The sequence below is a fragment of the Heliangelus exortis genome, chromosome 1, assembly GCF_036169615.1.
Source record: "Heliangelus exortis chromosome 1, bHelExo1.hap1, whole genome shotgun sequence".
Taxonomy (NCBI): domain Eukaryota; kingdom Metazoa; phylum Chordata; class Aves; order Apodiformes; family Trochilidae; genus Heliangelus; species Heliangelus exortis.
This window is the reverse complement of record NC_092422.1, coordinates 81,799,903-81,825,038: the sequence shown is the minus strand read 5'-3', so window position 1 is coordinate 81,825,038 and position 25,136 is coordinate 81,799,903. Positions and strand designations below refer to the sequence as shown.

At 34.1% G+C, this 25,136-nt stretch overlaps 1 protein-coding gene across 12 annotated transcripts in view; it reads left to right on the top strand.

The window, feature by feature from the left end:
• Positions 1 to 25,136, top strand: part of DMD (dystrophin) — a 1,120,784-nt gene that overhangs the window by 449,722 nt on the left and 645,926 nt on the right. For all 12 annotated transcript variants that reach the window (XM_071750505.1, XM_071750583.1, XM_071750574.1 and 9 more), the window contains 4 exons: positions 4,091 to 4,266; positions 12,856 to 12,979; positions 18,880 to 18,967; positions 24,730 to 24,971. In XM_071750505.1, coding sequence (XP_071606606.1) covers positions 4,091 to 4,266; positions 12,856 to 12,979; positions 18,880 to 18,967; positions 24,730 to 24,971 — 630 coding nt within the window. The remainder of the gene's footprint in view (positions 1 to 4,090; positions 4,267 to 12,855; positions 12,980 to 18,879; positions 18,968 to 24,729; positions 24,972 to 25,136) is intronic.

Genomic DNA, 25,136 nt, shown 5'->3' with positions numbered 1-25,136 from the left:
ACCTTAGTAAACTTCCCATTATTTTATTCTTCTTTTAGTTTCTGATCTCTCTTTATAGTGTTGATTACTTTCTTGGGTTATTAACTTTTTTTTCAGAGATGACACAATCCATATTAAAAAAAGTCATTCCAGTTAATTTTTAATGTATAATAGTTGTCACTTCAAATGTTTTTATGTCTGTCTCTGTGAAACAGCACTTAGTCTGAAATTAGTTTAGCTTTCTAGTTGAAGAGAAATCATTCATTTTCAACACTGAAAGATTACAATAGATTACAGTTTTACCTCTGCTTATGTTGTGCTGATTTACGGATTAAAAAGAGAGGCCATAAAAATAATTTTCTTTCAAAAATAAAGAAATTAATCCATACCTGTCATCAAAATGTCAATGAAAAAATATTTGCTTAATTTTGCCCAGCTCCTTTATGTGAACTGTAATACATTAAAAAAGAAATAGAAGTTTAAAATTTTGATATTTTTAAAACCAGATAAAAGAAATCAGTGTACTACCAAAATGCATCTATTTTTCTTAGCCATCTGTCAAAACGGATTGGATTTAAGCCCAAATCATCTCATTTTTCCCCATTCTATTATCTCATTAATATTGAGATTTCTTTGTGTTATCATTGTATGACTGGTGAAATGGAAATGGACATTAAGACTTCTTAATAACACAGAGTGGAATATAACTGCATGCACCATAGTTCTGGTCAGTTTGATTCAGTTCCCTTGAGCATGATGCACTTTTCTTGTTACTATATAGTCTATATCAAGGATAAGAAAGAGAGATACCTTTAAAAAGCTTTTTGTCCTTATCTTGAAACTGTCAGCTTTCCTTTGTTGACAACACACTGGAAACAAGGACAAGGACGACTTGCTTAGACTAGATGCATAACTTTTAGAAACTCTAATCCCACATTTGTTGAGTATATTATGCTCCACTGAATTGTTCTGAAAACCTCCTCAAACTAAAAAAACCCCACCATTCCTCATCTGAAATTCCCCACTGACATACACACATTTCATTAAAGAACAGATGACAGCTCCAAAAGTGAGTACTAAAGAAAATCATGAGTTATCAGGGCTGAGGTCACTTCCAAAGGCTGTAATAAATTATGACAGTAAAAGTAGGTTTCCATATGAAAGAGAGATAAAATTGCAAAAAACTACTGAAGTGCTATACAGACATTGTACATACATTTGCCTGTAGAGTATGAAAAGGAAGTTCTAAGTATGTCCACTTTGAAGAAGAAGAGGTTTAACATATTTCTAAGATGAGCTTGCTGATTTGAAACTGCAGACAAGCCTTGTATTTTGAATGGTTTTTAACGTGCAGCCGTGTAAGTCACCTTAGCACTTTCCATATGATTTTCTAGTAGGTTAAGGCCTAGAAAGTATCCTGTCTTCCCAGATTCATATCTATTTGTCAGAAACTTAGATGGATGAGGAAACTATACTGTTGTTATTTGGACCATCCTTGAATAATGCATGAAATACACCAATCCAGTGATTAAACTTAAGAACTGGGTTGTGAGGTTTTTTGTAAAGGAAGCTGATAAAAGTTACTTCCCTTTTGGTATGTCCTTGACTTTTTAAAGATTTTCCTTTAACCTCTGAAGTGTATGCACTCTTTAAACGTGAACCAACTTCATCATGGAGTTACATTGCAGTGTAATCTTCATTGCCTTTCAGACATCCCAGTCTCTACTGAGAATGATTATGAACTTCAAATTCACATCTCCATTTGCCTTTCAAAGTCTACAGTATTTAACCTCCACTCCTATTGATGAAACATGCAAAATACATTTTACTGTTTTGACATGTAAATTACCTCTCCACAGCATTGTGACTTGTCTGCTTGGAGCATATGATAATTGCACAGCTTCCTTTTGAAGCACAGTTCCCAGTCTGAACCTGTTACTCCTGCATAATTGATAGTATGCTGCAGATGAGTCCCGCAATGCCTTAACTCTGGTTTATTTTGGTTTACACCACCTTCACTGTAAACTGTACCCTGGTATTGATTGGCAAATGGAAACATGATGTAGGATATGACCTTGAGGGTCAGAAACACCATCCTCTCATTGATTTTTGGGATAAAACTGAGACTCTATCCAAAGCTGCATGTAAGAAACAAGCAATTTTTCAGAGTGTCCTTAGCTACAGAGTCAACCCAGGGGAAGATGACATCAGGTGTTATCTTTGAATTTCATAGAGCTCTAGACCTCAGAAGCTTTAATTTGTTTTTCCTTTCTGCTTTAAAATAAAATTAATCAAAAATAAAATTAATCAAAAATAAAATTGAAATTAATGGTGTCTAAAGTTTTTATAAAACTCTACAGAAGTGTTCCCTTATTATCATTATTTCTGTAGTTCAAAATACCAATGTCAATGCATCTTACTAAGGGAAATAAAATAAAAGTATTAATACATAATATTGTAGTGATTAAAAATTAAATTGGGTGTTTTTCTCTTCCAAAAATTTATGTAGTTCATATATTAGCTAAATCTCTGCAGTTCACAAGTATCTTACTCTAATTGTCATAGTTAATCCAGAGATTTAAAAAATAGCAGCTGCTTCAAATCTTAATTTTGCAGCTTTCTGGATAATCCAGTTCCTGCTCCAAAATCTAGAGAACGGATTTTTTCTAGGGAGGGAAATAGATCATTGAGTTGGCTGCTTTAAGAAAGATTGCCAAAATTACACTGTTAAAGAACATTCCTACTCAACACTTTCAATGACAGAGTGGACAAAGAGCAGGAAGACAGTTTTTTGAAGATGATATGACAGATTCAGCAACATTGGCAGGAACTTGGGTTTTTTCCAAGGTTTTTTTATCTTTATTGGTCTTGCCTGCAGAGAAGAGGCTGGTTACTAACTTCTTCTTGTCAGTCAATTTTTTCAATAAAAGGAAGTATTGTGGAAAATTAGTTAATTACCTTCCATGCCTCTTCTCCATTTATTATATGAACACTAATATCTCAATAACTAGGGTAACTCAATATTCCTACAGAGTTTCTAATGCAAGAACTAATAGATTATTTATGTATGTGATACAGTTTCATGGAATTTTAGGTACTGGTATTCCTGTTGCTGAATTGAAAGTCTTTCTAACTCTTGCACAGTGGTAACAAGCAAAGAAATGGGGATCTTCTGGTGCACAGCTTTTCATGCTCCTGGTATAAATTCTTCATTTTATTTTCCATTTCACTGACCTTAAACTGTGAGGTGGTCACTGGAGCTGAAACTAGAGCATTTTGACAAATGAGCCATTTTCTGACAGAACTAAAAAAAGAAGCAACCCATTTCTCATGAGCTAAGAGCCTTAAGAACAGCTGCCCATCTTTAGGTGGGAAATTTGTAGTTTGGTCTTATACAGAAACTAATATAAATGGGCAGTACGTTTGGGTCTTTTTGTTTGTTGGTTTGTTTTTTAATATGCTGATGAACAATATGAAGGTATTGCTTTCATATTATTAGGCAAAGTTAAATGCATCAGATTGGTAGTATGTACATTCATTTTTAGTTATGGAATAATATTGATGCAAATTAATTTGCCTTCTATTTGTGTTTTGTAATTTAAGATTTCCTGTCAGAAAGCTAACTGCCCTTTTGTGAAAGTAGATTGTGATGAATTACATTCTAGCTTGAAAATTCTTGTAAGTGGTAAAAATAACAATTGGTAATTTAGTGCTGTTACCATGCCTTTATTACCTCTCAAGGAATAAATCTTCAGAATGGAGGCAGAGTAACATATAACAATAGCAACATTTTATACATTTCCTATCATTCATTTCCCTCATAAAATTGACCATTTAATTCTTTTCTCCATTCAGCGTGATTTAGAGGGAGCCATAATCTGTTTAAGGGTCTTTTCTGATTTTGATCCTGGCTTCTGCAGGTACCTTGTTCACACAGTGTGAGTCAGATAAAACAATTTGATTTGAGTTTCATACAATGTTGGGTTTTTTCCTGAAGGTCAGCCTATGATCAGATGGGAGCAATTTCTTATTATTTTCTATTGGTAGTCTAAGCAGTCTTTACTGAAGTCTTTCAAACACTGTGTGACCTCTGTTTTAATACTTCTCACAGATTTCGCAGGCTGTCACTACCACTCAGACATCACTAACACAGACAACTGTAATGGAAACTGTAACTATGGTGACCACAAGAGAACAAATTCTGGTTAAGCATGCTAAAGAGGAACTCCCACCACCACCACCCCACAAAAAGAGGCAACTCCTTGTGGATTCAGAAATTAGGAAGAGGTGAGAATCTTTAGGAGATGGAGAGCGAATACTGATAGTTTGGGTGAGAATATAGTCATTTGGCTGCAATAGGTTGCTTAAGACTTTTTTGAGATTGAAGTTATGTTTCTGTTCTCTATTAAGGTATCAATTATTATCTTCCTTTACTCCAGATAATTTGTGGATTTTTTTGTGCTTCTAGTCCATTTGTTTTCCGTTTGTGCTTCTAGTCCATTTTTGGTGCCTTTAGTATAGTTAATAATTATGTGAACATCATTGTGATGGTAATTATTTTCAGGAGAAGTCTGTGTATGTCATTGGGGGTTCTCATTTGGCTATGGTCTTGAAACTTGAAGGAAAAGAAGCATTCCACAAGTTCTCAGCTTCTTGCGTTCTTTAAAAAGAGGGTTTTTTTTAATAGTTAGAATACCAGTAGTGCAGATATTTCCTGATTTCTAGAGGTCAAGTTGTATTCTTTCTGTGGGTCATCAGTACAAATAACACCTATGCAGAGGCTGAGTTAATATTTGGTGAAATGTGTGGTATCATTATTTTCACTGTGTAACTGCAAGTGACAGGGAATTTTAGACTGATACTGAGCACTTAAAGTCGCAATAAAAATTCTGAGGAAATTAAGTAGAATTGGCTCAAGCTCTAAATTTCTGAATTAGATACTAAGCTAGACTTAGTGCTCATTGTAGCGCTTGTTTTTGAAATGTTTTTTGATGTTCACGTAAACATATGAAATGTATAGTAACAGGCTGACAGGCTGAAAGAAATAAACTTCATTCAATGTCTCACTTCTATAGAAAATATCTTTGTTTAGTTCATTTTGTTTGTAATGACAAGTTATTTTCTTGTAAAATAGTATTTAACTATTTTATAAGTATTTTATAAGTATTTTATATATTATAAGTTAATAATAAATAATACTTATTTATAAGTATTTTATAAGTATTTTATAAGTATTTAACAAAATACACCAAGAACAGGAGAAATCTGACTTTTTTAAAATTATAGAGTATGTAGTTATAAAAATAGATACTTAAAGGCACCTTTTATTATACATAGACATCTGAAATGGGGTTCATTTTACCCCTCTTGGACTGCTACGAAAGTAAGGTTTCTATTCAGCCTCATTAAGAACACAGTATATGTGGTACAAGAAGAATAATCCATCTCCTTTTTTTTTTTTAATTGGATAACTGCTGCTCCTATAGAAAGTGCTTAGAAAAAGTAAGCAACTTCCTTAGCTAAGTTTGTTTAATTGAATCTAATCTCCATTCTCCTAATTTCTAATCTAATTATCCTCATTTGGAATCTGTTGGGTTGTTTTCACAGATCCTAGTTTACCATGAAACAATGTTATATTTTGCTACTAATGCACTAAAAGCAATGCATAGTGATGACTATCATGAGACTCACAATTCTTTAAGTTCTTGTAGGAATTGTTCAGTTGCAATATTTTTGGTTAACAGGCATACTAAGCATTGGTACTCTTGTTATTATTTCAGTAGTAATATTCAAAGATCTCAAACAGATTTCCTACAAATTTAGTGTTAATGTATTTTAGCATTATGTACTAGATTTCCAGGGGTTTTGATTTACGTTTTATGCTTTCTAAAAGATATTCACCATATACATTTCATTAAACTTTTGGATAGCAGTTAAGACTTGAACTCAGAGGAGTTATTTTCAGTACTGCACAGATTAGGTTTTTATTTTTATCTGGTACGAAAGAAAACTGAACTCCAGCAAGAAGGAGAGAGTTTATCGTTTAATACTCTTTAATATGGTCTAACTAGCTGGGATATTGCTTTGTATGCAGGAGTTACTAATTATAACAATGCAATCAAACCATCATATGAAAACTAGTTCAGTATGACTTAAGTAAATAACTGTGAATGGACCTACAATGTGCAAATTAAACTATGTTAGGCGTGTCTACAGCTGTGCAGCGGGATGGATGATGCTTATAACTGCAGGCAACGTTTTTCCATTCAGATAATTTTTTTGGCATTTCTAACTGAACAACCAAAACCAGACTGTCCCTTGCCTCTCTATAAAGTCTAAGCAGGTGTTCCAGAGTGGGAGGACCAATCCATAAATACCTTCAGAGAAACACTTTGAGAGGAAACCTCAACAAGGGAGCTTGTGCTTAGAGTAGTGGTTATTGTGCCTTTTATTAAAACATAAAAATGCAGTTTTAGAAAGTAAATATGCTATAAATTATGCTGTTGCCTTTCTCCAGCATAACAAATTTATAGTGAACATAAGGATAACAATGGGAGAATGAAACCAATCTTAAAATTTGAGTGCTCAGCTAGCATGTCAGTGCATTGGTGACTAGACACCTTTCCAACACTGTTTTTTTGCTGGGAAAAAATTGTATGGTTGTATTTCCAAACACCTCACTCAGTTGTTTTCTGGCCCATTGTTCTTCCAGGTTTTTTTGTGTATATTTAGTTGTACCTTCACCCAAGAATAAAGCAAGTCATAGTACAGATAGGGGACTGGAGGTTCTCACCCTACCTCTTCCACATCGTTCTATAATGTATGTGTGTATGTTTATGTTCAAAGTTTTCCCTGAGCCCGTGACTTAGAGTTGATGATTCTATATTGATCATTGATTTAAAAAATACCAGCTATTGAATACTTGCCAGAAACTTCTGGAGGTGCATAATCACATTGCATTTGCAGTCAGATTGTGTTTCTGCAGTCATGCTACAGCACAGTGCATGCACTTTCCTGGTGCTTTTGTGGACTGGAGGGAAAGAGACATTGGGGATTGGGGTTTTTTTGGAGGTGGAGGGTAATGCTTCCATGTTTTGTCAGCTTTTTTCAGCTGTCCTCAGGCTTTAGTCAGTTATTTTAAAGGAATATGCATGAAACAAATGTGTCTGTCTCTATTGCCACCTGTTTGGAATTTGTGCTCCAGATTTTCATTCCAGTGATCTAAATGTTGTAGAAAGACTATAGGATATCTTAAACATGCACTGCTCCTACAGTGTGGTTTGCTAGATTCTTAGTTTCAAGAAGGAACAATAGTTTGGGTACATTGTGAATATTGCAGTGGTGAATTGTGTAAGAATATAGACTCCAACTATTTGGCTGAGGAGAAACAATGGATAGCTAACTTTGAAGCATCGAGCTTCCTAGTATGCTCCTTATTCGTACCAAGATCTTTGGAAAGATTAGAAATATCAGACCCCATTTATACTGAAGAAACTGAGAGAAGCTGTTTGACTTGCAGACCAATAGCATACACAGGAGTGAATGTCAAATTTCTATTGCTGCAGTTCACTGTAGCATAAATGCATGGGAGAGAAGCTCTTGATTTATTTATGCCTTCTAGAGCAGCTTTTTACATTAAGTGGAGAAAAGCAGAGATCAGAAACAGATCAATTTTTTTTTCACCTTCACCTTACCAAAAAATCTAAATCTATGTCAAAAATAATACTTCATAATGTCAGAATAATGAAAGCATGCGGTAAATTTTATTACCGATAATAGGAAAGCTCCTTTTCCCAAAGAGCTTAATTTTAAACTCAGCAGGGCAAAATACTTGGAGCTATATAATAAAGATGTTAAATGTATTTATTGAACACTAGGACTAGAGATAAATATGACGCAGGTGAAGTTTTAGGATGAAAATAAACTGTACATGGGAGATATAGCAAATAGGTTAGAACTTCTTAAGATTTAATTTAAAAACATTTGTAATATTAATATCCTTGAATAATGTCCAAAGACACCTCTCTTTGCCATTTAGTACATAACTTTGTACATGCTTCCTAATATTCCCAGTGTAATTTGTCATAATATTATTATGGATATAATGCTAGTTTGAAAGTGGCTTTATGCCCTTTGCAGATAAAGGCATGTTAATATAGGGTAGTTGCCCCATCTAGTGGATTTTTCATAATGAGCCTTAACATTTTTTTTAAACGGGAATATGTTTCATGTATTTGAAAATTATTTTATTTGAAAATATTTAATGCTTAGAAAATTTTTTATTTTTGTATAAAAATTTATGGAAGAAAAATTATGATGACTTGACCAGGGTGCTATTTTGAAGCTATTGTTTTGAATAGCCCGTTGCTGTCCAATCCATTATATTAACCTAAACAAAGTGCTAGTTGTTTAGCACTTTTATAGCAACTCCATTGGGCTGTTTGACCCTTATTGTCTAATTGAAATGCAGCAGGAAACACAGACTCATTATAATTTCTTATTGCTCTTTGGTTTTTCACTCTTTATTCTGCATGTGAGGTGAGAAACAGCATAGTGACAAATGTACTGAGAATATGTACTCTTCACATTTAATATTCAGGAGAAATTCAGAAAGGAAACCATTCAGAAAGGAAATAAAATTATTTTGGAGAGTAAAAATATAGGAAGGGAAAAGTATTTATTAGGGCAAACGAGCTGTTGAATTAGGAGATAAGAACAAGACAATTTATCAAGTAGCAGCTTATCAGCTGCAAATATAGAGGAAGATAACAGGGCATTAGTTAATGACAGGATAGTTCTGCCAATAGACATTAAATACTGCGAAGTTTTTCTTTGATGTGCTCCAGGCAATGAAGATCTGTAAACTGAGGAACCCCACTGGTGAGCTGAGCGTTTCAGTTCAGCCATGGAAATGTCATAATTCAGTACTGTGGTTCTTGGATCAGAGCTGTATCATGCCTTGCCAGCTCAATATGTAGTCAAATGGTCTTATGTCTGCACAAGGTACAGTGTTGACATGTCTGGTGTGGTTCTGTTTTGGAAGAGAAGGAAAAAAAAATAGCAAAGTTAAAATTGCGAGGCATTTTCTATATGTTGGAAGAATGAAGTCTTGAAATCACTGTCTATCATGGTAGCAATGACTTAGTAGAAGTTTCAAGATGAAAATAATTCAGTTTACAGAGAAGTTTTTTCACTGTAGTGGTAACATAACAGAAGTGTACTTCACAACTTGTGTGCCTACGTAAACTTATACAACATTCAAGTTGTTTGGATACCTGTGTAAAAGGTTGGTGCATGCACATTACTTCACTGTCATCATCTTACCCTGGCAGTGTGTAGGAAAAAAAAAAAATAGGAAAATTATGAGTCTTAAGTATACTATTGTTACTTGCTCGATGATATTCACTGTGTGAAGCATAATAGACCTTTATAAAGTATATTACACAGATGGAAGATTAAGTCAGTCAGCCTTTTGATTGTTAATAAAAATTTGCAGATGTTTTTATTTTGAAATATAAACAAATTTACATTTGCTCTTACTTGGTGTTTTCTGGGTGGTATTTGATTGTACAGGGGATATATACTAGATCTTGACTATTGTACTCTGCTGGATATTAGGGTTAGAAATTCCATACAGGGAAAAGCAAGATGCAGCTAAGTTATAAAGTTTATTGTGTATCTAATACAGAAAAGGAAGGGAAAGAAAGCTAGAACAAGTAATTTTTTTAACAAGCACACGTGTTGATCTAAACAAGAGATTTTTGAATGTGAATCTGAAATGGACATATGGCTTAGTGTGGTCCATAAAATCATTTAGGGGGGCACTTCCATGAAAAATTGACTGGTATGAATTAAAAATGTAAAGATCTTTGAAACATGCTCTGGAATAAAAAGAGACTGTGTTCAGACATCTGACAAGAGGGCAGTGAGAGTAGGAAAAGATAGTATGTCTCTTGTGGAATAGTTGGAAAAACTAAACCCACGAGTGCTGCTTTAAAACAAATCCTCTGTTGCAGGCTGTATTTTCAGGTGGGGATGAAGCTAGCATGCACATTAAAATAAGGTAATTTTTTAGAGTAATTGTCTTAAGTGATTTGGTTTTAGTGTCTTCTTTGGATTTATTTTGACAAATTCTACTTGCAATCAAATTTATTGGGTCAGAAAGGTTTTATTGCATTGCTCTTTTAAGTCAAAATTATTGTTAGAATTAGGAACTATATCGATCCTTTGATTTCAGTCTAGAGTTAATATAGTTTCTAACTAGCTATGCTCAGAAAAGAAATGTCCAGTCATTGTAGTGGAATGATTGAATGCTGTGTTCTACTTTTATTTTCTGGTTTTATACAAGCTGAATATGAGACAGAATATATTTTTTTCCCAAGGTAACTGAAAAACATCTTTATGTTAAGGATAGTTACGCACTGCAAAAAGCTACTTAGAATGAACTTTCATGTCTTTTAATCCCATTCTGCCTCCCCTCTGGTGCCCTTTTTTGGCCAGGAGGCTTTGTTTGTGGAGTTATATTTATCTCCAGAAGAAACTGCAAGTGACAGAGCAATCTGTTATCTGAGATCAGCTCTGTCAAGATGCTGTCTACTGTGGCTAATACTTAGCACCATCTGATGAATCTCAGTGCCCAGGGCTGTGCTCCTGCTTATTTTGCTGTACTATGAAAAACTGCCCCAAATTCTCTTAGTTCTCTTCCAGGGAGGATGTTGCAGAGGCAAAGACTTAGTCCATTTGTTTAAGAAATGAAGAAATGATTGCTGGTAAACATTTTGTTCTGTCAATTTCCAACCTATACCAGGCTATTTTTTTCATTGTTGGTTTCTGTGGTCCAAATTTATCTAAGCTTATGTATTCCTTACTATGGACTTCAAGAATTCTACTTTGTTCTAGACACTGCTTTAGTAGAACTTCACATCAATGATTGTGTTTACATGGGGCAACAGTCACTAGATCTTCAATGTAGACACTTTATATACAGAATTATGTTAGGAAGATCTATGAATTTGTTAGTGTTTGTTGTAATACAGTTCGTTAGCTTTTAAAATTGGGTGTTCCCTGCTTTCAGATTTGTTGAACAGTCCTAAGTCATGCTTGCAAATACATGCTTTCATCATTCTCCTGCTGAAATCACTGGGGTTAGACATGCAGTTAGTACTTGCAACTTCTTGAATAGATAGTATTCCAGTTTTATGTGGGAATACTGGTTTTCATAGTTTTCTGTCTCCTACTCTTACAATTTCATGAGAACATTTATGAGATATGGAGTTAATGTATATAGAAGAGTAACATTGTATTTCAAGAATTGCAATTGAATTGATTTAATGTCATGTAGGATCAGAAATAACCTGAGGCAGGAAACTCTTTACTGGCAGTGCAGTTTGATTTCACAGATTAGAATCTGGTACCAGCACAGATATTCCCAAAATATCTGGGAATTTTCTTTTGTCTCCTACCTCTGAACTCATCATTCTTTATAAAATGAAGATTCCTGCACCCTTCATTACTTCAGTCACATTTTTCCTCCTTAATGGGTATTCCAATAGTATTACTGGTAATTGCTTTATCAATATTATTCCTAAGAGTTTATAATTTGAATAAAGAAAAGTGTGAGATTCTTCTTTCCTCTGATTTCATTATTTATTGCTCAGCCTCTTGCACCATGTTGTTAAGTGAAGTCGCAAAGATCACAGTGGGGAATGAAAAAAAGGGAGGCATAATACCAGGTCAGACAAGGAACTTCTCTATTCAGTTTTTGTGTCGTTGTGTATAGGTATCTGTGGCACTTGATTTTACCTTAAATCCTTGTATTTTAGTTCTCACACATATGAAGCATTTTGTTAGAAAGCAGTTAATTCCTTCGAAGATAGAATTGTCATTCTCATTAATGTTTATTTGTAGATTTTCAATAGTATGTAAATTAAATTTGTAAATTACATTGTATGTAACTGAAAGATACTTGATTCTTTTTGTCTTTGTTCTATTGCTTTCATTGCACTCCTGCAAAAGGAAAATCAGTTATAAAATAGATGTAAGAACATATAGTGCAATAAAAAACGCAATCAAGAATGTAGTTTAGCACAACTGAGAAAAAAAAAAGTCTCAAGCCTCTTGTTTTAAAAACTCGATTAGATACTGAATCATAGTTCAATTATTCTATGCATCAGCAATTTAAGTAGCTGCATGTGCTAACCTTCATTTTGAACTACCACCTTCTGGATAGATAACAAAAATTAAGATCAGCTGATGAAAGAATCAACTCAGAAAAAAAGCTGTACAGTAAAAAACTAGTTGAAAATGTGTGCAGAGAGCTGGAAATCCTAACTTGCACTTTCTAAAGTTTTATCTCTAGGAAAATTATGATGTAATGTTGGTTAGAAAGTACATTTTACAACAAACCTGAAGACTCTTGTTTCAGGGTCAGTGTTCCTATTTGAATATCCTTTATCATATCATCAGCACAAACTGGGACAAATATTAAAGCTACATTTGGTGAGTCAGGTAGGCCTTATGCCCTCAGCTGAGCAAACATGACTTGTGATACACTTTCTTCACTGTGAGAGCCACTTGTTTAATGTCTTTGAAAAACATCAGCTTGTAAAATTAGAATTGTTATTGCAAAAGTTGTTGCATCTGTTCAGCTGTCAAATCACAATCTTAAAAATGACAAATTGTTTCTATGCTTCCAAATTTTAGAGTGAATAATTTAATGACATATCTAATGGAATTTGGGGGGTTTAAAACTGTCTTTTGCTGAGAAAAATTGCTTATTCATGTGTTTAAAGAACCAGCTAACCACGTTCACTGTCAATACTATTTTCAAAAACTTTGTGCAAATAAAATATCTTATTGCACTCCTCTGTCTTTTAGGTTTGACTCGGATACAACAGAGCTCCATAGCTGGATGACACGTTCAGAAGCAGTGCTTCAGAGTCCTGAATTTGCAATGTATCGAAAAGAAGGCAATCTCTCAGATCTCAGAGAGAGAGTCAATGTAAGAGAAAGTACTTGTATGGATGTGTTTGTATGAGCTTGTCAAAATACTTTCAAAGTCCAAGTTCAAATGCTGACTGACAAGCATTGATTGTCCGCCTGTACATGACAAATTTAGAATTGTTCATTATTTCTACAGATAGCAATTTTGGTGCCAAAATCTGAAACAGAATCTGTCTAAAGACAGAGATCTTTTTTACTCATACATACTCATATTTAATTAAGATGTTCTAGATTAATGAAAGTCTTTGGTAAAGATGAATCAAAGCAAATAAATCACTTCTCAAATATACACAATCAGTCCATATTAACAGCTTCATCAGACATTTTTGACATTGAATGTGCATATATTGAAGGATATGAAAAGTGTAATCTTTTTTCTAGAGAAAATCTGTATCTGCGTATTTTTACAGTGCAGTAAAATATATAAAATGACCACTCCTCCTCTCACCCTTTTCTCCCCTTTTCCCACGTTTTGTTTTTTGTTTGGTTTTGGGGTTGATTTTTTGTTGTTGTTGTTGGGGGTTGGGTTTTGTTTGTTTTTTTTTTTTGGTTGTTTGGTTGCTTTTGAGGCGTTTTCTGAGTAAGAAAAAGGGGAGTTCTTTTTTATAATTAGCTCTTATAATACCATCTGATCAAGAAACATCAGTAAAATACAGGGTCATGTCTCCTAGTTACTCTTTTGACGTTAGTTTTGCTGCCCTTTTTTCTTACAGTCTGCTTTTCCATCATAACTGAGCTATGATAAGATTGAGGAACACTGAATTTTGTTGCTGCAGATGTACGTTTTAAAATTTCTTGTTTAATATTTTTCTTGCAATAACTTTAATGTAATTGTTATCGTTGCAATGATATTAATGTAAGGATCTATTAGATTATAACATGCTGAATTTAGTCCATGGCACCACTTCATGTTATGTAGAATATACATAAAAGAAACAATATGCAAAGTAGATCAAATACAAAGTGAAGATTCTGTACTGGGCTAATAGAATTTACCTAATATAAAAACAGATATACAGTTAGTTTTCCGAATGCTTCAATCTTCATGGCAGGTAAAATTAAAAGTTACCTCCCCTTCGTATAATCCCATTTTTAAGAACAATTAAAATTAACAATTAAGAATATTTTTAAGTAACAATTACAAGGATGGCAAATTAGCTTATCTTTGCATACATATTACATTGGTAAATGAGCAGTGGTAGGTGAATCACAAACCCTCCTCTGGTACCTGCTTGAGTTCCCAACAGTTCTTGCCTTGCCTTTGTTGGTGCTGAGGAAGAATACTGGTGGCCACTACTTACAACATATGTTCAGGTCTCATTTAGGTCAGTGGAAAATTACATAATACTGGAGTAAGAGGGAGAGAGGAAAAAATTTTAATTTAAAACATTGCAAGATAGGAGGAGATGCTTATCATAGAATCATAGAATCATAGAATTAGCCGGGTTGGAAGGGACCTCAGAGATCATCTAGTCCAACCCTTGACCCACCGGAGCAGTTGCTAGACCATGGCACTTCAGAGGCTTCTTTGACTTTCTGGGAAATTAAGTTAACTGGTAAAGAAACCAATTTCCAGATTCTCTACTGAAAAGTAGCACAGAAAAAAAGATCTGCTTTGTATCAAGAGGAGACTGAAATAAACAAGAGACTCTAAATAGAATAAGAGAAATTAGCATGTATCCTTCATTAATACTGAAAATATTTTTAAAGTCAAAGACTGTTTTTGATTTTATAGAGTATCACTGCTTTTGAAGTTAACATTTTCTTGAGAAAGTAGAGTTACGTGTAGAAGTTTCTAGATGTTTTAAGAGAGAAACTGATTATATGTATTAATTTGATAGACAGAACTGAAAGATTGCACTTGACAAGTACTACACATATTCGGATTTGAACAGTTTTTATACACTTTTCAAAAAAAACCCAGAAACGCTTAGGTGTTTAAAATTATAGGTTTAAAGCTTGTCATGACCTGTCTTTTTCTTGTCTGGTCTCTGTCTCCATCCTTAAAAGTAGTTGCTAAAGCAGAAAGTACTGTTCACTTCATTGATTTGAGCAGTTTCATTCTTGTTTGTTAACACTTTTCGTTTCTAATTCTCTGAAAATTAGCCTCATATCAATGGAAAATAAGATACTGTGGCTTTCAATATGCTATATTCTCTTGTAAAGTTTTAGATGTATAAAAGCAAGATGAAATGCCAAAAAGGAAAACATGTTATCGTAATTGAAAAAGATTGTATTGGACTGACATAAGTAGTTATACCCCAGTGTTGCACTTATGTGTGCATGCATGGGCCCACACACGTGCAAGCAGAAGTCCCAGCTTGTCCTTACTGGTTATCATTTAGTTTTGTCTCTGTATGACAATATATATATTGGTGTAGCACAGAACACCTATGCTTGGGTGATGTCAGCCCTAGCATTTGTTGCCTGCCATGGTAAGTGCATGGTAAGGGCCTTTTCCTAATGACTTTATTTTCTTTTGTGGGCAGGTTACTAGTTGGATGATTTATTTTTTTTTCTTGTTGTAACAGCTTGCTTCTGCTCAGCGTTTTTCTTGGGTGAGGGGTCACTTCCATATGATATAGTGGAAGTGCATCTGCTGTATGATAGAGGGATGCAGACTTCAGAAATGACAGCCACAAGGAAAGCTCTTTTGCCATCACTGATGATTCATCAAGTTCAAAAGCCTGCTCCCATGCCAGCTCAGAGGATGCCTGGGGGAGACGGGGCCATCGTTTTTGCTAAGCCAGCTGCTCTTCAGATAACTGGCAGGAAATTAGACTTTGGCAGATCTATTATGTAGCTTGAATATACTAGATGTGCACAGAAAGTCCATTCCTGTGTCTGGGGAGAAGCAAAAATATTTATGACCCTTCTCTCCTACAAAAGAAAGGTATTTGCCTTAGCTGGCCAGAGAGACTGATGCCACAAGTGTAGAAGTAGTATTGTGGAACTAGGTCTAAATAGTGAAGACATGCAAACAATAATGCTGTAAACATCATGGTGCTCCATCACACTCTTAACATTTTCCAGCTAGTACATATCATTTACTAAAAACAGACCTAAGAGTGACTCTGGCTTCTCTTGCTTTTCTTAAAAAAGCCATAATGAGCTTTCAGTATTTCCAATGAGAATTTATGAAGGTTCAGGTGCAAAAGATTAAAACTTGCTAGATAGAAAATCCTGCTATCCTGCTTAATAATAAAACAGATTAGAGATTATACATCAATAAACTGAGAATAAACTCCTTGAAAAGAAGTTTGGTTAGCCAAGGGAAAGCACCTAGATTTCAGATTCAAAGGTAAACATACAAGGAACAGATGTAAGGGAAAATGTCATATATCCTAGATAATTAAATTTGTTCTCTTGGCATTCTCAAAAGCCCCATTCTGGTTTGTTTGGTTTGTTTTACTGACCTTTTTCAGACATGCTTTGTTGGGCCTGGATATTTGAAAGATGAATCACTGTCAGAGCTGCTGATGATAATGTGGCTCTCTCCTGCCCTTGGGGGTAATTGCTCAGAGTCACAGGAGGTCAGGGATTACTGCACCCATGCAGCCTTTCGCAGAGCTCTCATATTACAGTGTTGATTCGGTATGAGTAACATCCGAATTACTCTGAGCACCAGTGTTTTCTAGGTGATGAAGTCTTTAACTACCAGCTAAAATCTTGGGGTCAAATAAAATGCCCAGTGCTGTGAAAATAGTCTCTTCACTTTTGACTGGAATTAAACTAAAAATGAATTTTTAGTGTTATTCAGTCACTTAAAACTAAGCTCTTATGTGTTTGCATTGCTCTTACCTGATAGTCCAAAAGAGAATTAATCCCTGATTAGATAAGAATCTGTGAAGGTAACTTTATTTTTCTCATATTGGTGTATCTTTTCTGAAAAATATTTCATAGAAAACAAAAAGAAAAAAGAAAATTTTTATATTTGAAACATTTTGAAGTGACTTTGCAGCTACAACTTTTCTTAAAAAAAAATAAAAATCTTAATGCAGAGAACCTAGGAGCTTGAATCTAAGAGCGTAAACCTGTTCAAATTTATCCCAGCGTACTTGAGTCATAAATGAACCAGAATCTAGAGTCTCACACCTTTGAGTAAGAGAAAATATGAACAAAACAGAGCCACATAGATAACTAAAAGGTGACAAGACTCCTACTCCATTTCTGTACACCTTGCATATGTTAATGGAAATTCTTTTTGAGAGGGGCTTAAAAATCCAAGAGAGACTTCGAAGGTTCAGCATACAGTGGCAGTGTGTACAGAGTGATGAGAGGGCTATGTGCTTAGCACTGTGAAGTAACCATGGTGAGTGAGAGGGCAGTCTTTTCTCCTTTGGTTAACATAGAGGTTTTTGTGTGTAGGCTTAGGTCTTCCTGTAAGTGGTGTTAGACCTTCACTTTTATAATATGTGCTTGTTACTCAAAAATGAATGGAGAAAAATAACAGACAGAAAGTTTTATACATACCAAACATTCATGTTTATTTTTAAAAGCTGCGCATATAGTGCTTATATTTTCTCCTAGAACTTGTAAATGTTAATCTTTCTGGATAGAGGTGGACATTTATCCACATTTTTCTGGACATGGTGTATTACTAGAGACTGAACGGTTTACTGCTTCAGGCTTCAATGTCATGTAACTTTTCAAGAATATTTCAAACAGCTAATTTTTGGTATATTTTAGGGGCTTATGACTCATTTGTGCTCACTGCAGTTGTACTCATGATGACTCCACATCTGGCATTACAGACAGAGTAAAATTATTTTCAGTATATTTTAGTGGGTTTATGAGTTGTTTGAGTTCTGTTTAGTTAGACTCATGCTAATTATACCTGGCATTTTAGGCAGAGCTTTATTAAGTCTACAAGAAATTTTGAAACTCTGCAGAGAATTCATAGACATGTTTTTAAACTTTGGAAAATCATTTCAATGGTGGGTGGACTGGTAGAGACAACTTTATTGAGCTAAAAAAATAAAAAATGCAGTAGTCTTAATTCATTGAGGTTAAACTTCATAATCTTTCAGTGGTAAAATGCTGCTTCTTTGAGCTTCTAAATTTAGAATTTTACTCCTAAATTATACAATCATATTAGTTTAAATCAATGGAATTACTTCATGATATTGATGGTGATACAGCATCAAGGACTGGGCAGATCTAAAATTACTTTTCTTTCCATCTATGTTGATATCTACTCAAATTGAAAGGTGAAACTTAGATTCCTACTATATCCTGAAACTTTAACAGCCATTACCAGGTAGCCTGAGTGCTAACCTGAACAATTGTGAGAAATTTCTTGAGTGCAGAAAAAGGTAGATAGAGAGTATTAGATACTATGTTAATTCTCATTCTTGTTTATTAGCTCAAGTATGGATGTCTGCTATGTATATTCGTATGCCTGTTAGATACCTAGTTTAGTATGCATTTTACAGCATTTTTTTTGTCATGAAATGAGTAAAGTAAGCAATCAACTCATATATAGGCTCAGTACCGTAGTGTGTTACAAAACCCTGTGATACGGTTTGGTTAGCATGTTATCACAAGGAGCTGCATGAGAAATGAGCAAATCCATTCCTCCACAGATAAATTTAGTTTATATTTATATTCTGAAAAATTGGGCTTTGAATAGCTCTTAATTTGTACATCTTTATTTGTAAGATACTGGCGTGCATCATTTGTCAACTCTGTTGTGTGCTAATTTTCAGTTTATGTGTTTGTGTGACTGACTGCCTTCCTGATGGTATCTGATATTTCCTGCTTTCATTGGAAGTCTTGAGGCTGTCAGGGCTGATAGGTGAAATGGTCTCAAGAAATCAGAAGACATCCCCAAGATTAATTGCTTTCTTCTTAAAAATCCCTCTTTTGAAACACTCACCTTTCCTGTCTGTGCTGCAGGCCATCCAGCGAGAAAAGCCTGAGAAGTACAGAAAACTGCAAGATGCCAGCAGATCAGCTGAGGCCCTGGTGGAACAGATGGTGAATGGTAATTACATGGGAGTTGATTTAGATAGTCTTCTTAGGGATTTGATAAAGGCACAGGTTCATATTTATCACAAGAATTATACTAGCAAATACTGTCTAAATGGAACAGTAAAATAATATTACCTTAAATTTCTTTTATTGTTTCTGAATGTTACATCTGTTAATTAGAAAAGAGAAAAAATGTTGCAACTTTAGTATCATGAAAAGAATGTGTGTAAAATGTGCTCACAGTAATGAGCTGTATATTAACAATCTGTTCTGTGCAGCAACTTAAGTTGTAATCTTATTTTCTGAGTATGCTAAGCTTTTGAAGGTACATTAACTCATCTGAGTTAGAAAGCTTTGATGGCATTACTCTAAAGTTTGAAAAAAATGCCTTTTCACTTAAAATATAGATGTATTTTTTGTAATGTACATATTGCTGTAATGTTATGTATCATAGAACACAAGATTTAATTGAGTTTCGAAAGTGATATTTGGCATTCAGTTTTTCTAAATAATAAATGTCAAAACTTAAACAGCTCTTTAAAAAATTAGTTGTAAGCTAATTATTATGCAGGGATTTTTCAAAGAAATATTCTGTTATGCCATTCTTTTTTTCTTTTGGATATGTCTTCCAAATGATCTAATGCAATTACAATTAATGGGATCATCTCTAAATTGAACTCAACTTTAAACCTACGTCTCAAACTGTAGTAAACTTCTGCAGCTTTATATTTTCCACAGTCATTCAACTAAATATTTTTAGTCTTTCTGTGGATTGTGGCAATTAATTTGACATGCAATCTTCATCTCTGGTTGTTTGGGTTTTTTTGTTCTGAAAGAGGAAAGGATACAGAATAGGAAAATCTTGCATAATCTCCAAAATAAAGCATAACAGGCTGTGCTTATACATTTCTCTCCTAATTCTGGAACTCTTTTCCATAAAATAGAAAGGAACTGGAATTCATGAACCTTTGTGGATTTATGGGAAACACACAGTTTAACATCTAGTGGAAAGAAGATGTATTATTTTTTCCTGAATTAAAAACCTCTCTATCACAATTCAAAAATCACAGATGATGATGATCCCATCTTTTCCTGTGTAGTACTTTCTTCAGGGAATCCAGCCAGTGATAAAATTGATGATTGTCTTGCACTTCCAGTGTAATCTGTAATTAAAAGACTACACAAGGCAAACAGATTTAAGGCATAGATCAGTTGTGAAGTCGTGATGACAATTTTAACTGCACTGTTTGGTTTGGGTTTTTTAAATTTATTTATTGTGTATCAATTACATCTGGACTAAGAATGGTTAGACTTTTAAGGTTCCAGCCATGCTATTACAACATTCTTGGATTCTTATATATAAGATGTTCTTCCTCTTTGCTTGTGAACAGGATTCTTAAATGTAACAGATGAAGAGCATAAAAAGGTGAAGAACTCTGGTGGATTATAGGAGGGTTTAGAATGGTGACAGATTTCATTGTTGTATTATTTGTATTTCTTTTCTTTTATTTTTACTGTGATTCAAGATGGAATAAGTAAGCAATATGGTTCATATTCTGGAGAAAATTAGATTAGTTTATTTAGAGTTTCATTTATTTGTTCCTTAGCATAGAAGAAAATATTCTGAGGAAGTGTATTTTTTCTTGCCTTACATAAATGCCTTCAGCTGTTGTCAGCAAAAGTGTTTTGCATCAGAAAGAAATTACATCTCACACAGTGCAGCTATTCCTGTGTTTGTAAGCAGTGTGTCTGGATTTTACCATTGGAAGGATTTTTTGCCATTGTAGGGGAAATGATTCTTGATGTTGGTGGACAATTCTTTACTGCACCACCCATCTTCTACGTGGGCCATGGTCTTCTTCTCCTTGCCAATACTTTAAAGAAGCCTGATGATTACAGTCAACGACAACTACATCTTCTGTTTACTAGTGTTTCTAGGAAAAAAAATTCTGGTCTATTTTTGTTTTCTAAATTCTGTTCTAAAATAGACCAACAGATCCATTGATGTATGAATGGAGCAGTTCAGCTGTTTGAGTGGACTCTTGACTATTATAGTAGTTTAATATAAAATAAAAAACGGGACATCAAAATGGATGCTCAGAGATTTTTCATAGTATTCAAGTGAATACAAATAAATTTGTTGTCATAAAACACATAAATGTTAAGTGCCGCTGCTCTGTGGAAGTAGTATATTATCTCATGAGTTACCATTTTACATATGCTTAGGAGTGAAAAGCTATAGAAACACAGATCATTTTACATTTTTCCATCATAAAACATTACCAGATGATGAATGCACTTAGTAAGTTATACTTCATATTAAGTGGCAATTCCGAAGTACTTACATGTAAGGTGCTGCACAATTAAAAATATTCAGACACAATTCATTATGTGCGGTACACGAAGTAATAAAATAAATGGATGCACTTCAGATAATGATCTGATTCCTCTGAGTACAGTATATTTATTCACTGATTATATCAGAAGCTTTTAGAATATGAAACATGAAAATATTATGAACTTTTATTCCTAAAATAATATTGATTTAGCAGACAATGGATTTAATATTGTTTCTTCACCTGCTTTTTAACTTCTGGGATGTGTTACTGCCATGAATGAAGCAGAGTAAGGGCATTGATATTAACATCCTGAATGGATGTTAATGGATGGCTGCTGGTTGCTAAAGTCACTACAGATAATGAAGACAACAGTATTTGTCATGAAAGGTTTAAATTGACTTTCACCAGTGTAATGAGAAAATAGAAACATTAAAACTATGCTCTCTTTACCTAGTAGTTATTAATTTGTCATTTTGAAGACAAGCTTTCTTCTAAATAAGCCAAAATTTTGACAGATTCAATCAAATTATTTCAGTGGCAAGTAATGGCTATTTTCTGGCATTCTTCTGGAGATTATATACCCATATCTGATAGACAACTTCAAGTTGCCTGAGCAAACTTTGAATTAAGAGAATTTTAAAACCACATTTTTATGGGGATTTTCAGATGAAAATCCTGGATGTTTTGTTGTTATTTTCCTGGATATTATGTTGTCCAGTGGAGTTTCACCTCTTCAACCTTTTACCAAACATGGCTCTGCACACTCCAGTATTGCGCTCTCCAGTTCAGTTACATCAAGAGCAAAAACATTTCTTTGTTTATCCGTGCATTTGTGGAATCACATTTAGGCTAATAGTTTATATACTAGAATTAAAGAATTAAATACTAGAATTAAATAAAATGGAATGATAGTGAGTATTTTCACTTATTTTAATGTTCTGTTAAGAGGCATATATGAGTGAAAAGAAGAAAAGAGGATCTGATGGATCTAGATTGTCATCTGAAACAGTCCACTCTGAATCCCTGAAGAAAATATTACAGTAAAAAGTATTATTATGCAAGGAGAATCTATGAGTGCACTTCCCCTGGTAACCATAATCTTGCCTAAAGGTACTTTGGAGACTGTGGCAGCTGCAAAGAGAGGAAAGTAAGAATAAATAAAAGTGATATTTTTATATCTACTCTGCCAAACTCATAGGCAGTGTCTTCCAGGTTCAGAGGTTCACTGAATGCAGCAGCAAATATATCTGCTGCCTGTTATGAGTATACAGCCCTTTTATAACCAAAGTCAAAGCAGGACTGAAGAAATTATTGAAATAAGCATACTTAAAGGCTCATCTTCAATATTACATTTGTTCTTGCTAATGAATTAAATATCTGTCTCCCTGGTCATCTTTGATTGTTGGTCGGGCATGCAATGCCATTTAGGTTTATTCTGTCTCTTCACATATTACTATGTGTTCATTGGACATGACACTTTTATAAAATGTGGTTGTTTATACCACATCTTCAGATGCAAACATACACACACAATAGACCAGGTCACTTTTGGATTTTATTGAGATGTGTCAAAATGCTGTTTACCTCTTTATGCTTTAAAGTTCATTTTATATTCCTGCTCAGCCCTAAAACTGTGTCATCCGGTTTCCAGAGTGCACTGTATATCCGTAGCTGCTGCAACCCACCAGAGTTGTCATTATCTCCCAGTCATCCTGAGCTTCCTCTCTTTCTAATTTTTTTGCTTGTACTTTTTGAAATCATGTACAATTTGCTTGGCTAGGGCAACATCCTAGGTAACTGCTATCAGGTACAGAACAGCCTGTTTCCAAGTGGACTGTTTCCAAACAACTCTGAATGGAATAGCCCTGAGATGAATCCAGAACAGGATTTGCCAAGAGAACAGACGTGAGCCCAGATCATCATTTACTGTGGTTTACCATATAGCATGCATTATAGTAATTCCTTAGAAAAAAAAATTTTTATAAATTTCCTGTATTTTTTTTTATATATAAGGCATTTATGTGGAATTAGGGCTCCATTTCTTTGCTCTGCCTTCAAAAACTGCACATAAACTTTACTATTTTATATCTCTGATTAAGAAATTTTCACGTAGATTGAGAGAACAGGTTGCAAATAAGATAAACTGTTTTGATAGTGTATCAAAAATCATGGAAATATAGAACTGAAGGCTTTTGTCTCATTTGCTTTTAAACTTGTTTTTAAGAAGTAGAAAGCACCCTTACATTGTTTTGCTAAAAACATAGCTTCTGTATTACTGGTTAACTAGTTTATGACTAAGTAACGATGATACTAAAATGTTCTAAAGCATATAGCATTACTTAATTGATTGAGAAGCTTATTAATTTTGAAATCAGTATCAATCCAGCAATGAAGGTTAGAGATTACATTTCAGCATCCCCTGAAAAATAAGTGAGATGCTTATGTTGGTATTTTGAGCTGAACCTGACTTCAGATGTCAGAATAATTATAAATTATGTTTTTGTAAGACTCCTTTATTTGTATTTTATATGCGTTCCCTTACATAGAGTTCTTTTACCTTTAAATAGTTCTAAACAATTGCCTTTTCTCTAGTAATTGAAGTCAGTTGCCTTTTATGAGCTTGAATTTAGGCATGATTATTGAACAATAGACAGAAATAGGTGACCTATATCAAAGAAACCAAGCATGGTCTGAAAATAGCCATAGAGATGTGTAACCTATGGTTTCTTGTCTCTCATTCCTTGCTAAATGTCTAGTGGTGATCCAAGTTAGACACACAGGAGTGGTCTAGATGGAGGTTTGAACAGATGATATGTTTATTCCTCCAGGCTTATGATATTTCTAAAGTAACATGGAATCAAAAATGTAAGGATTTGGATTATCAGAAGCATCAAAATAACTGCATCATATGTTTCCATTAATTTAAATGGGCCTTTTTATGACAAGCAAAAAAAAAAAAAAAAAAAAAAAAAAAAGAAAACCAACCAAAAAACTCAAAAACAAATACAAAAGGAAGCAAACAAACAAACAAAAAAATGCAGAATAGCAACAGTCTTGAATCTTAAAATCTAATTAAGGTCCAGCCGTAGTTTTCAAAATCCAGCTGTCAAGTATTTTGTTATTTCTTACAGCAGTTTTAATTAGCCTTATGTATTGTCTCTCTACTTCCTGTTTTATTCCCATTCTTGTACTTTAATAAACTTTATAATTCATTCCCATAGCAACCAAAGTATTCTGGCAGCAACTTAAAATATTTTCCAAATTCTTTCTCCACTAATGTGTAACATCTGCATGTTCAGGAATCTTATTTGGTGATAAATCATTAAGTGGATTTATGAGCTCTCAAACACAGAAATGGAATCTTAATATTTTTTTCCATTTCTTTGTGATTTATTTATCTTTGTGTGTTGAACTTATTCTCTTTTTTTCTTTCTAGAGGGTCTGAATGCTGACAACATCAGACAAGCCTCAGAGCAGCTGAAGAGCCGCTGGATTGAGTTCTGTCAGTTGCTGAGTGAAAGACTGGCATGGCTGGAGTACCAAAATAACATCATTGACTTCTACTCCCAGCTGCAGCAACTGGAGCAGACAGCAATTACTGCAGAAAACTGGCTGAAGGCACAACCCACACCAGCAACAGATCCTGCTACAGTAAAAGCTCAGTTGGAAAAATGCAAGGTTAGAGATTCTTCTCTAGGATTTTTTATATCTTGCTTCATAGGTTTCAATATAACAGTGGAAAATTAACTCCTTATCTTTACAAGGTAATTACTGAATATATTTATTCAAGAAAAGGAAAGAATGTTAAAGAAATAAAGAGGCAATAGAACCTAGCGTGTGGGT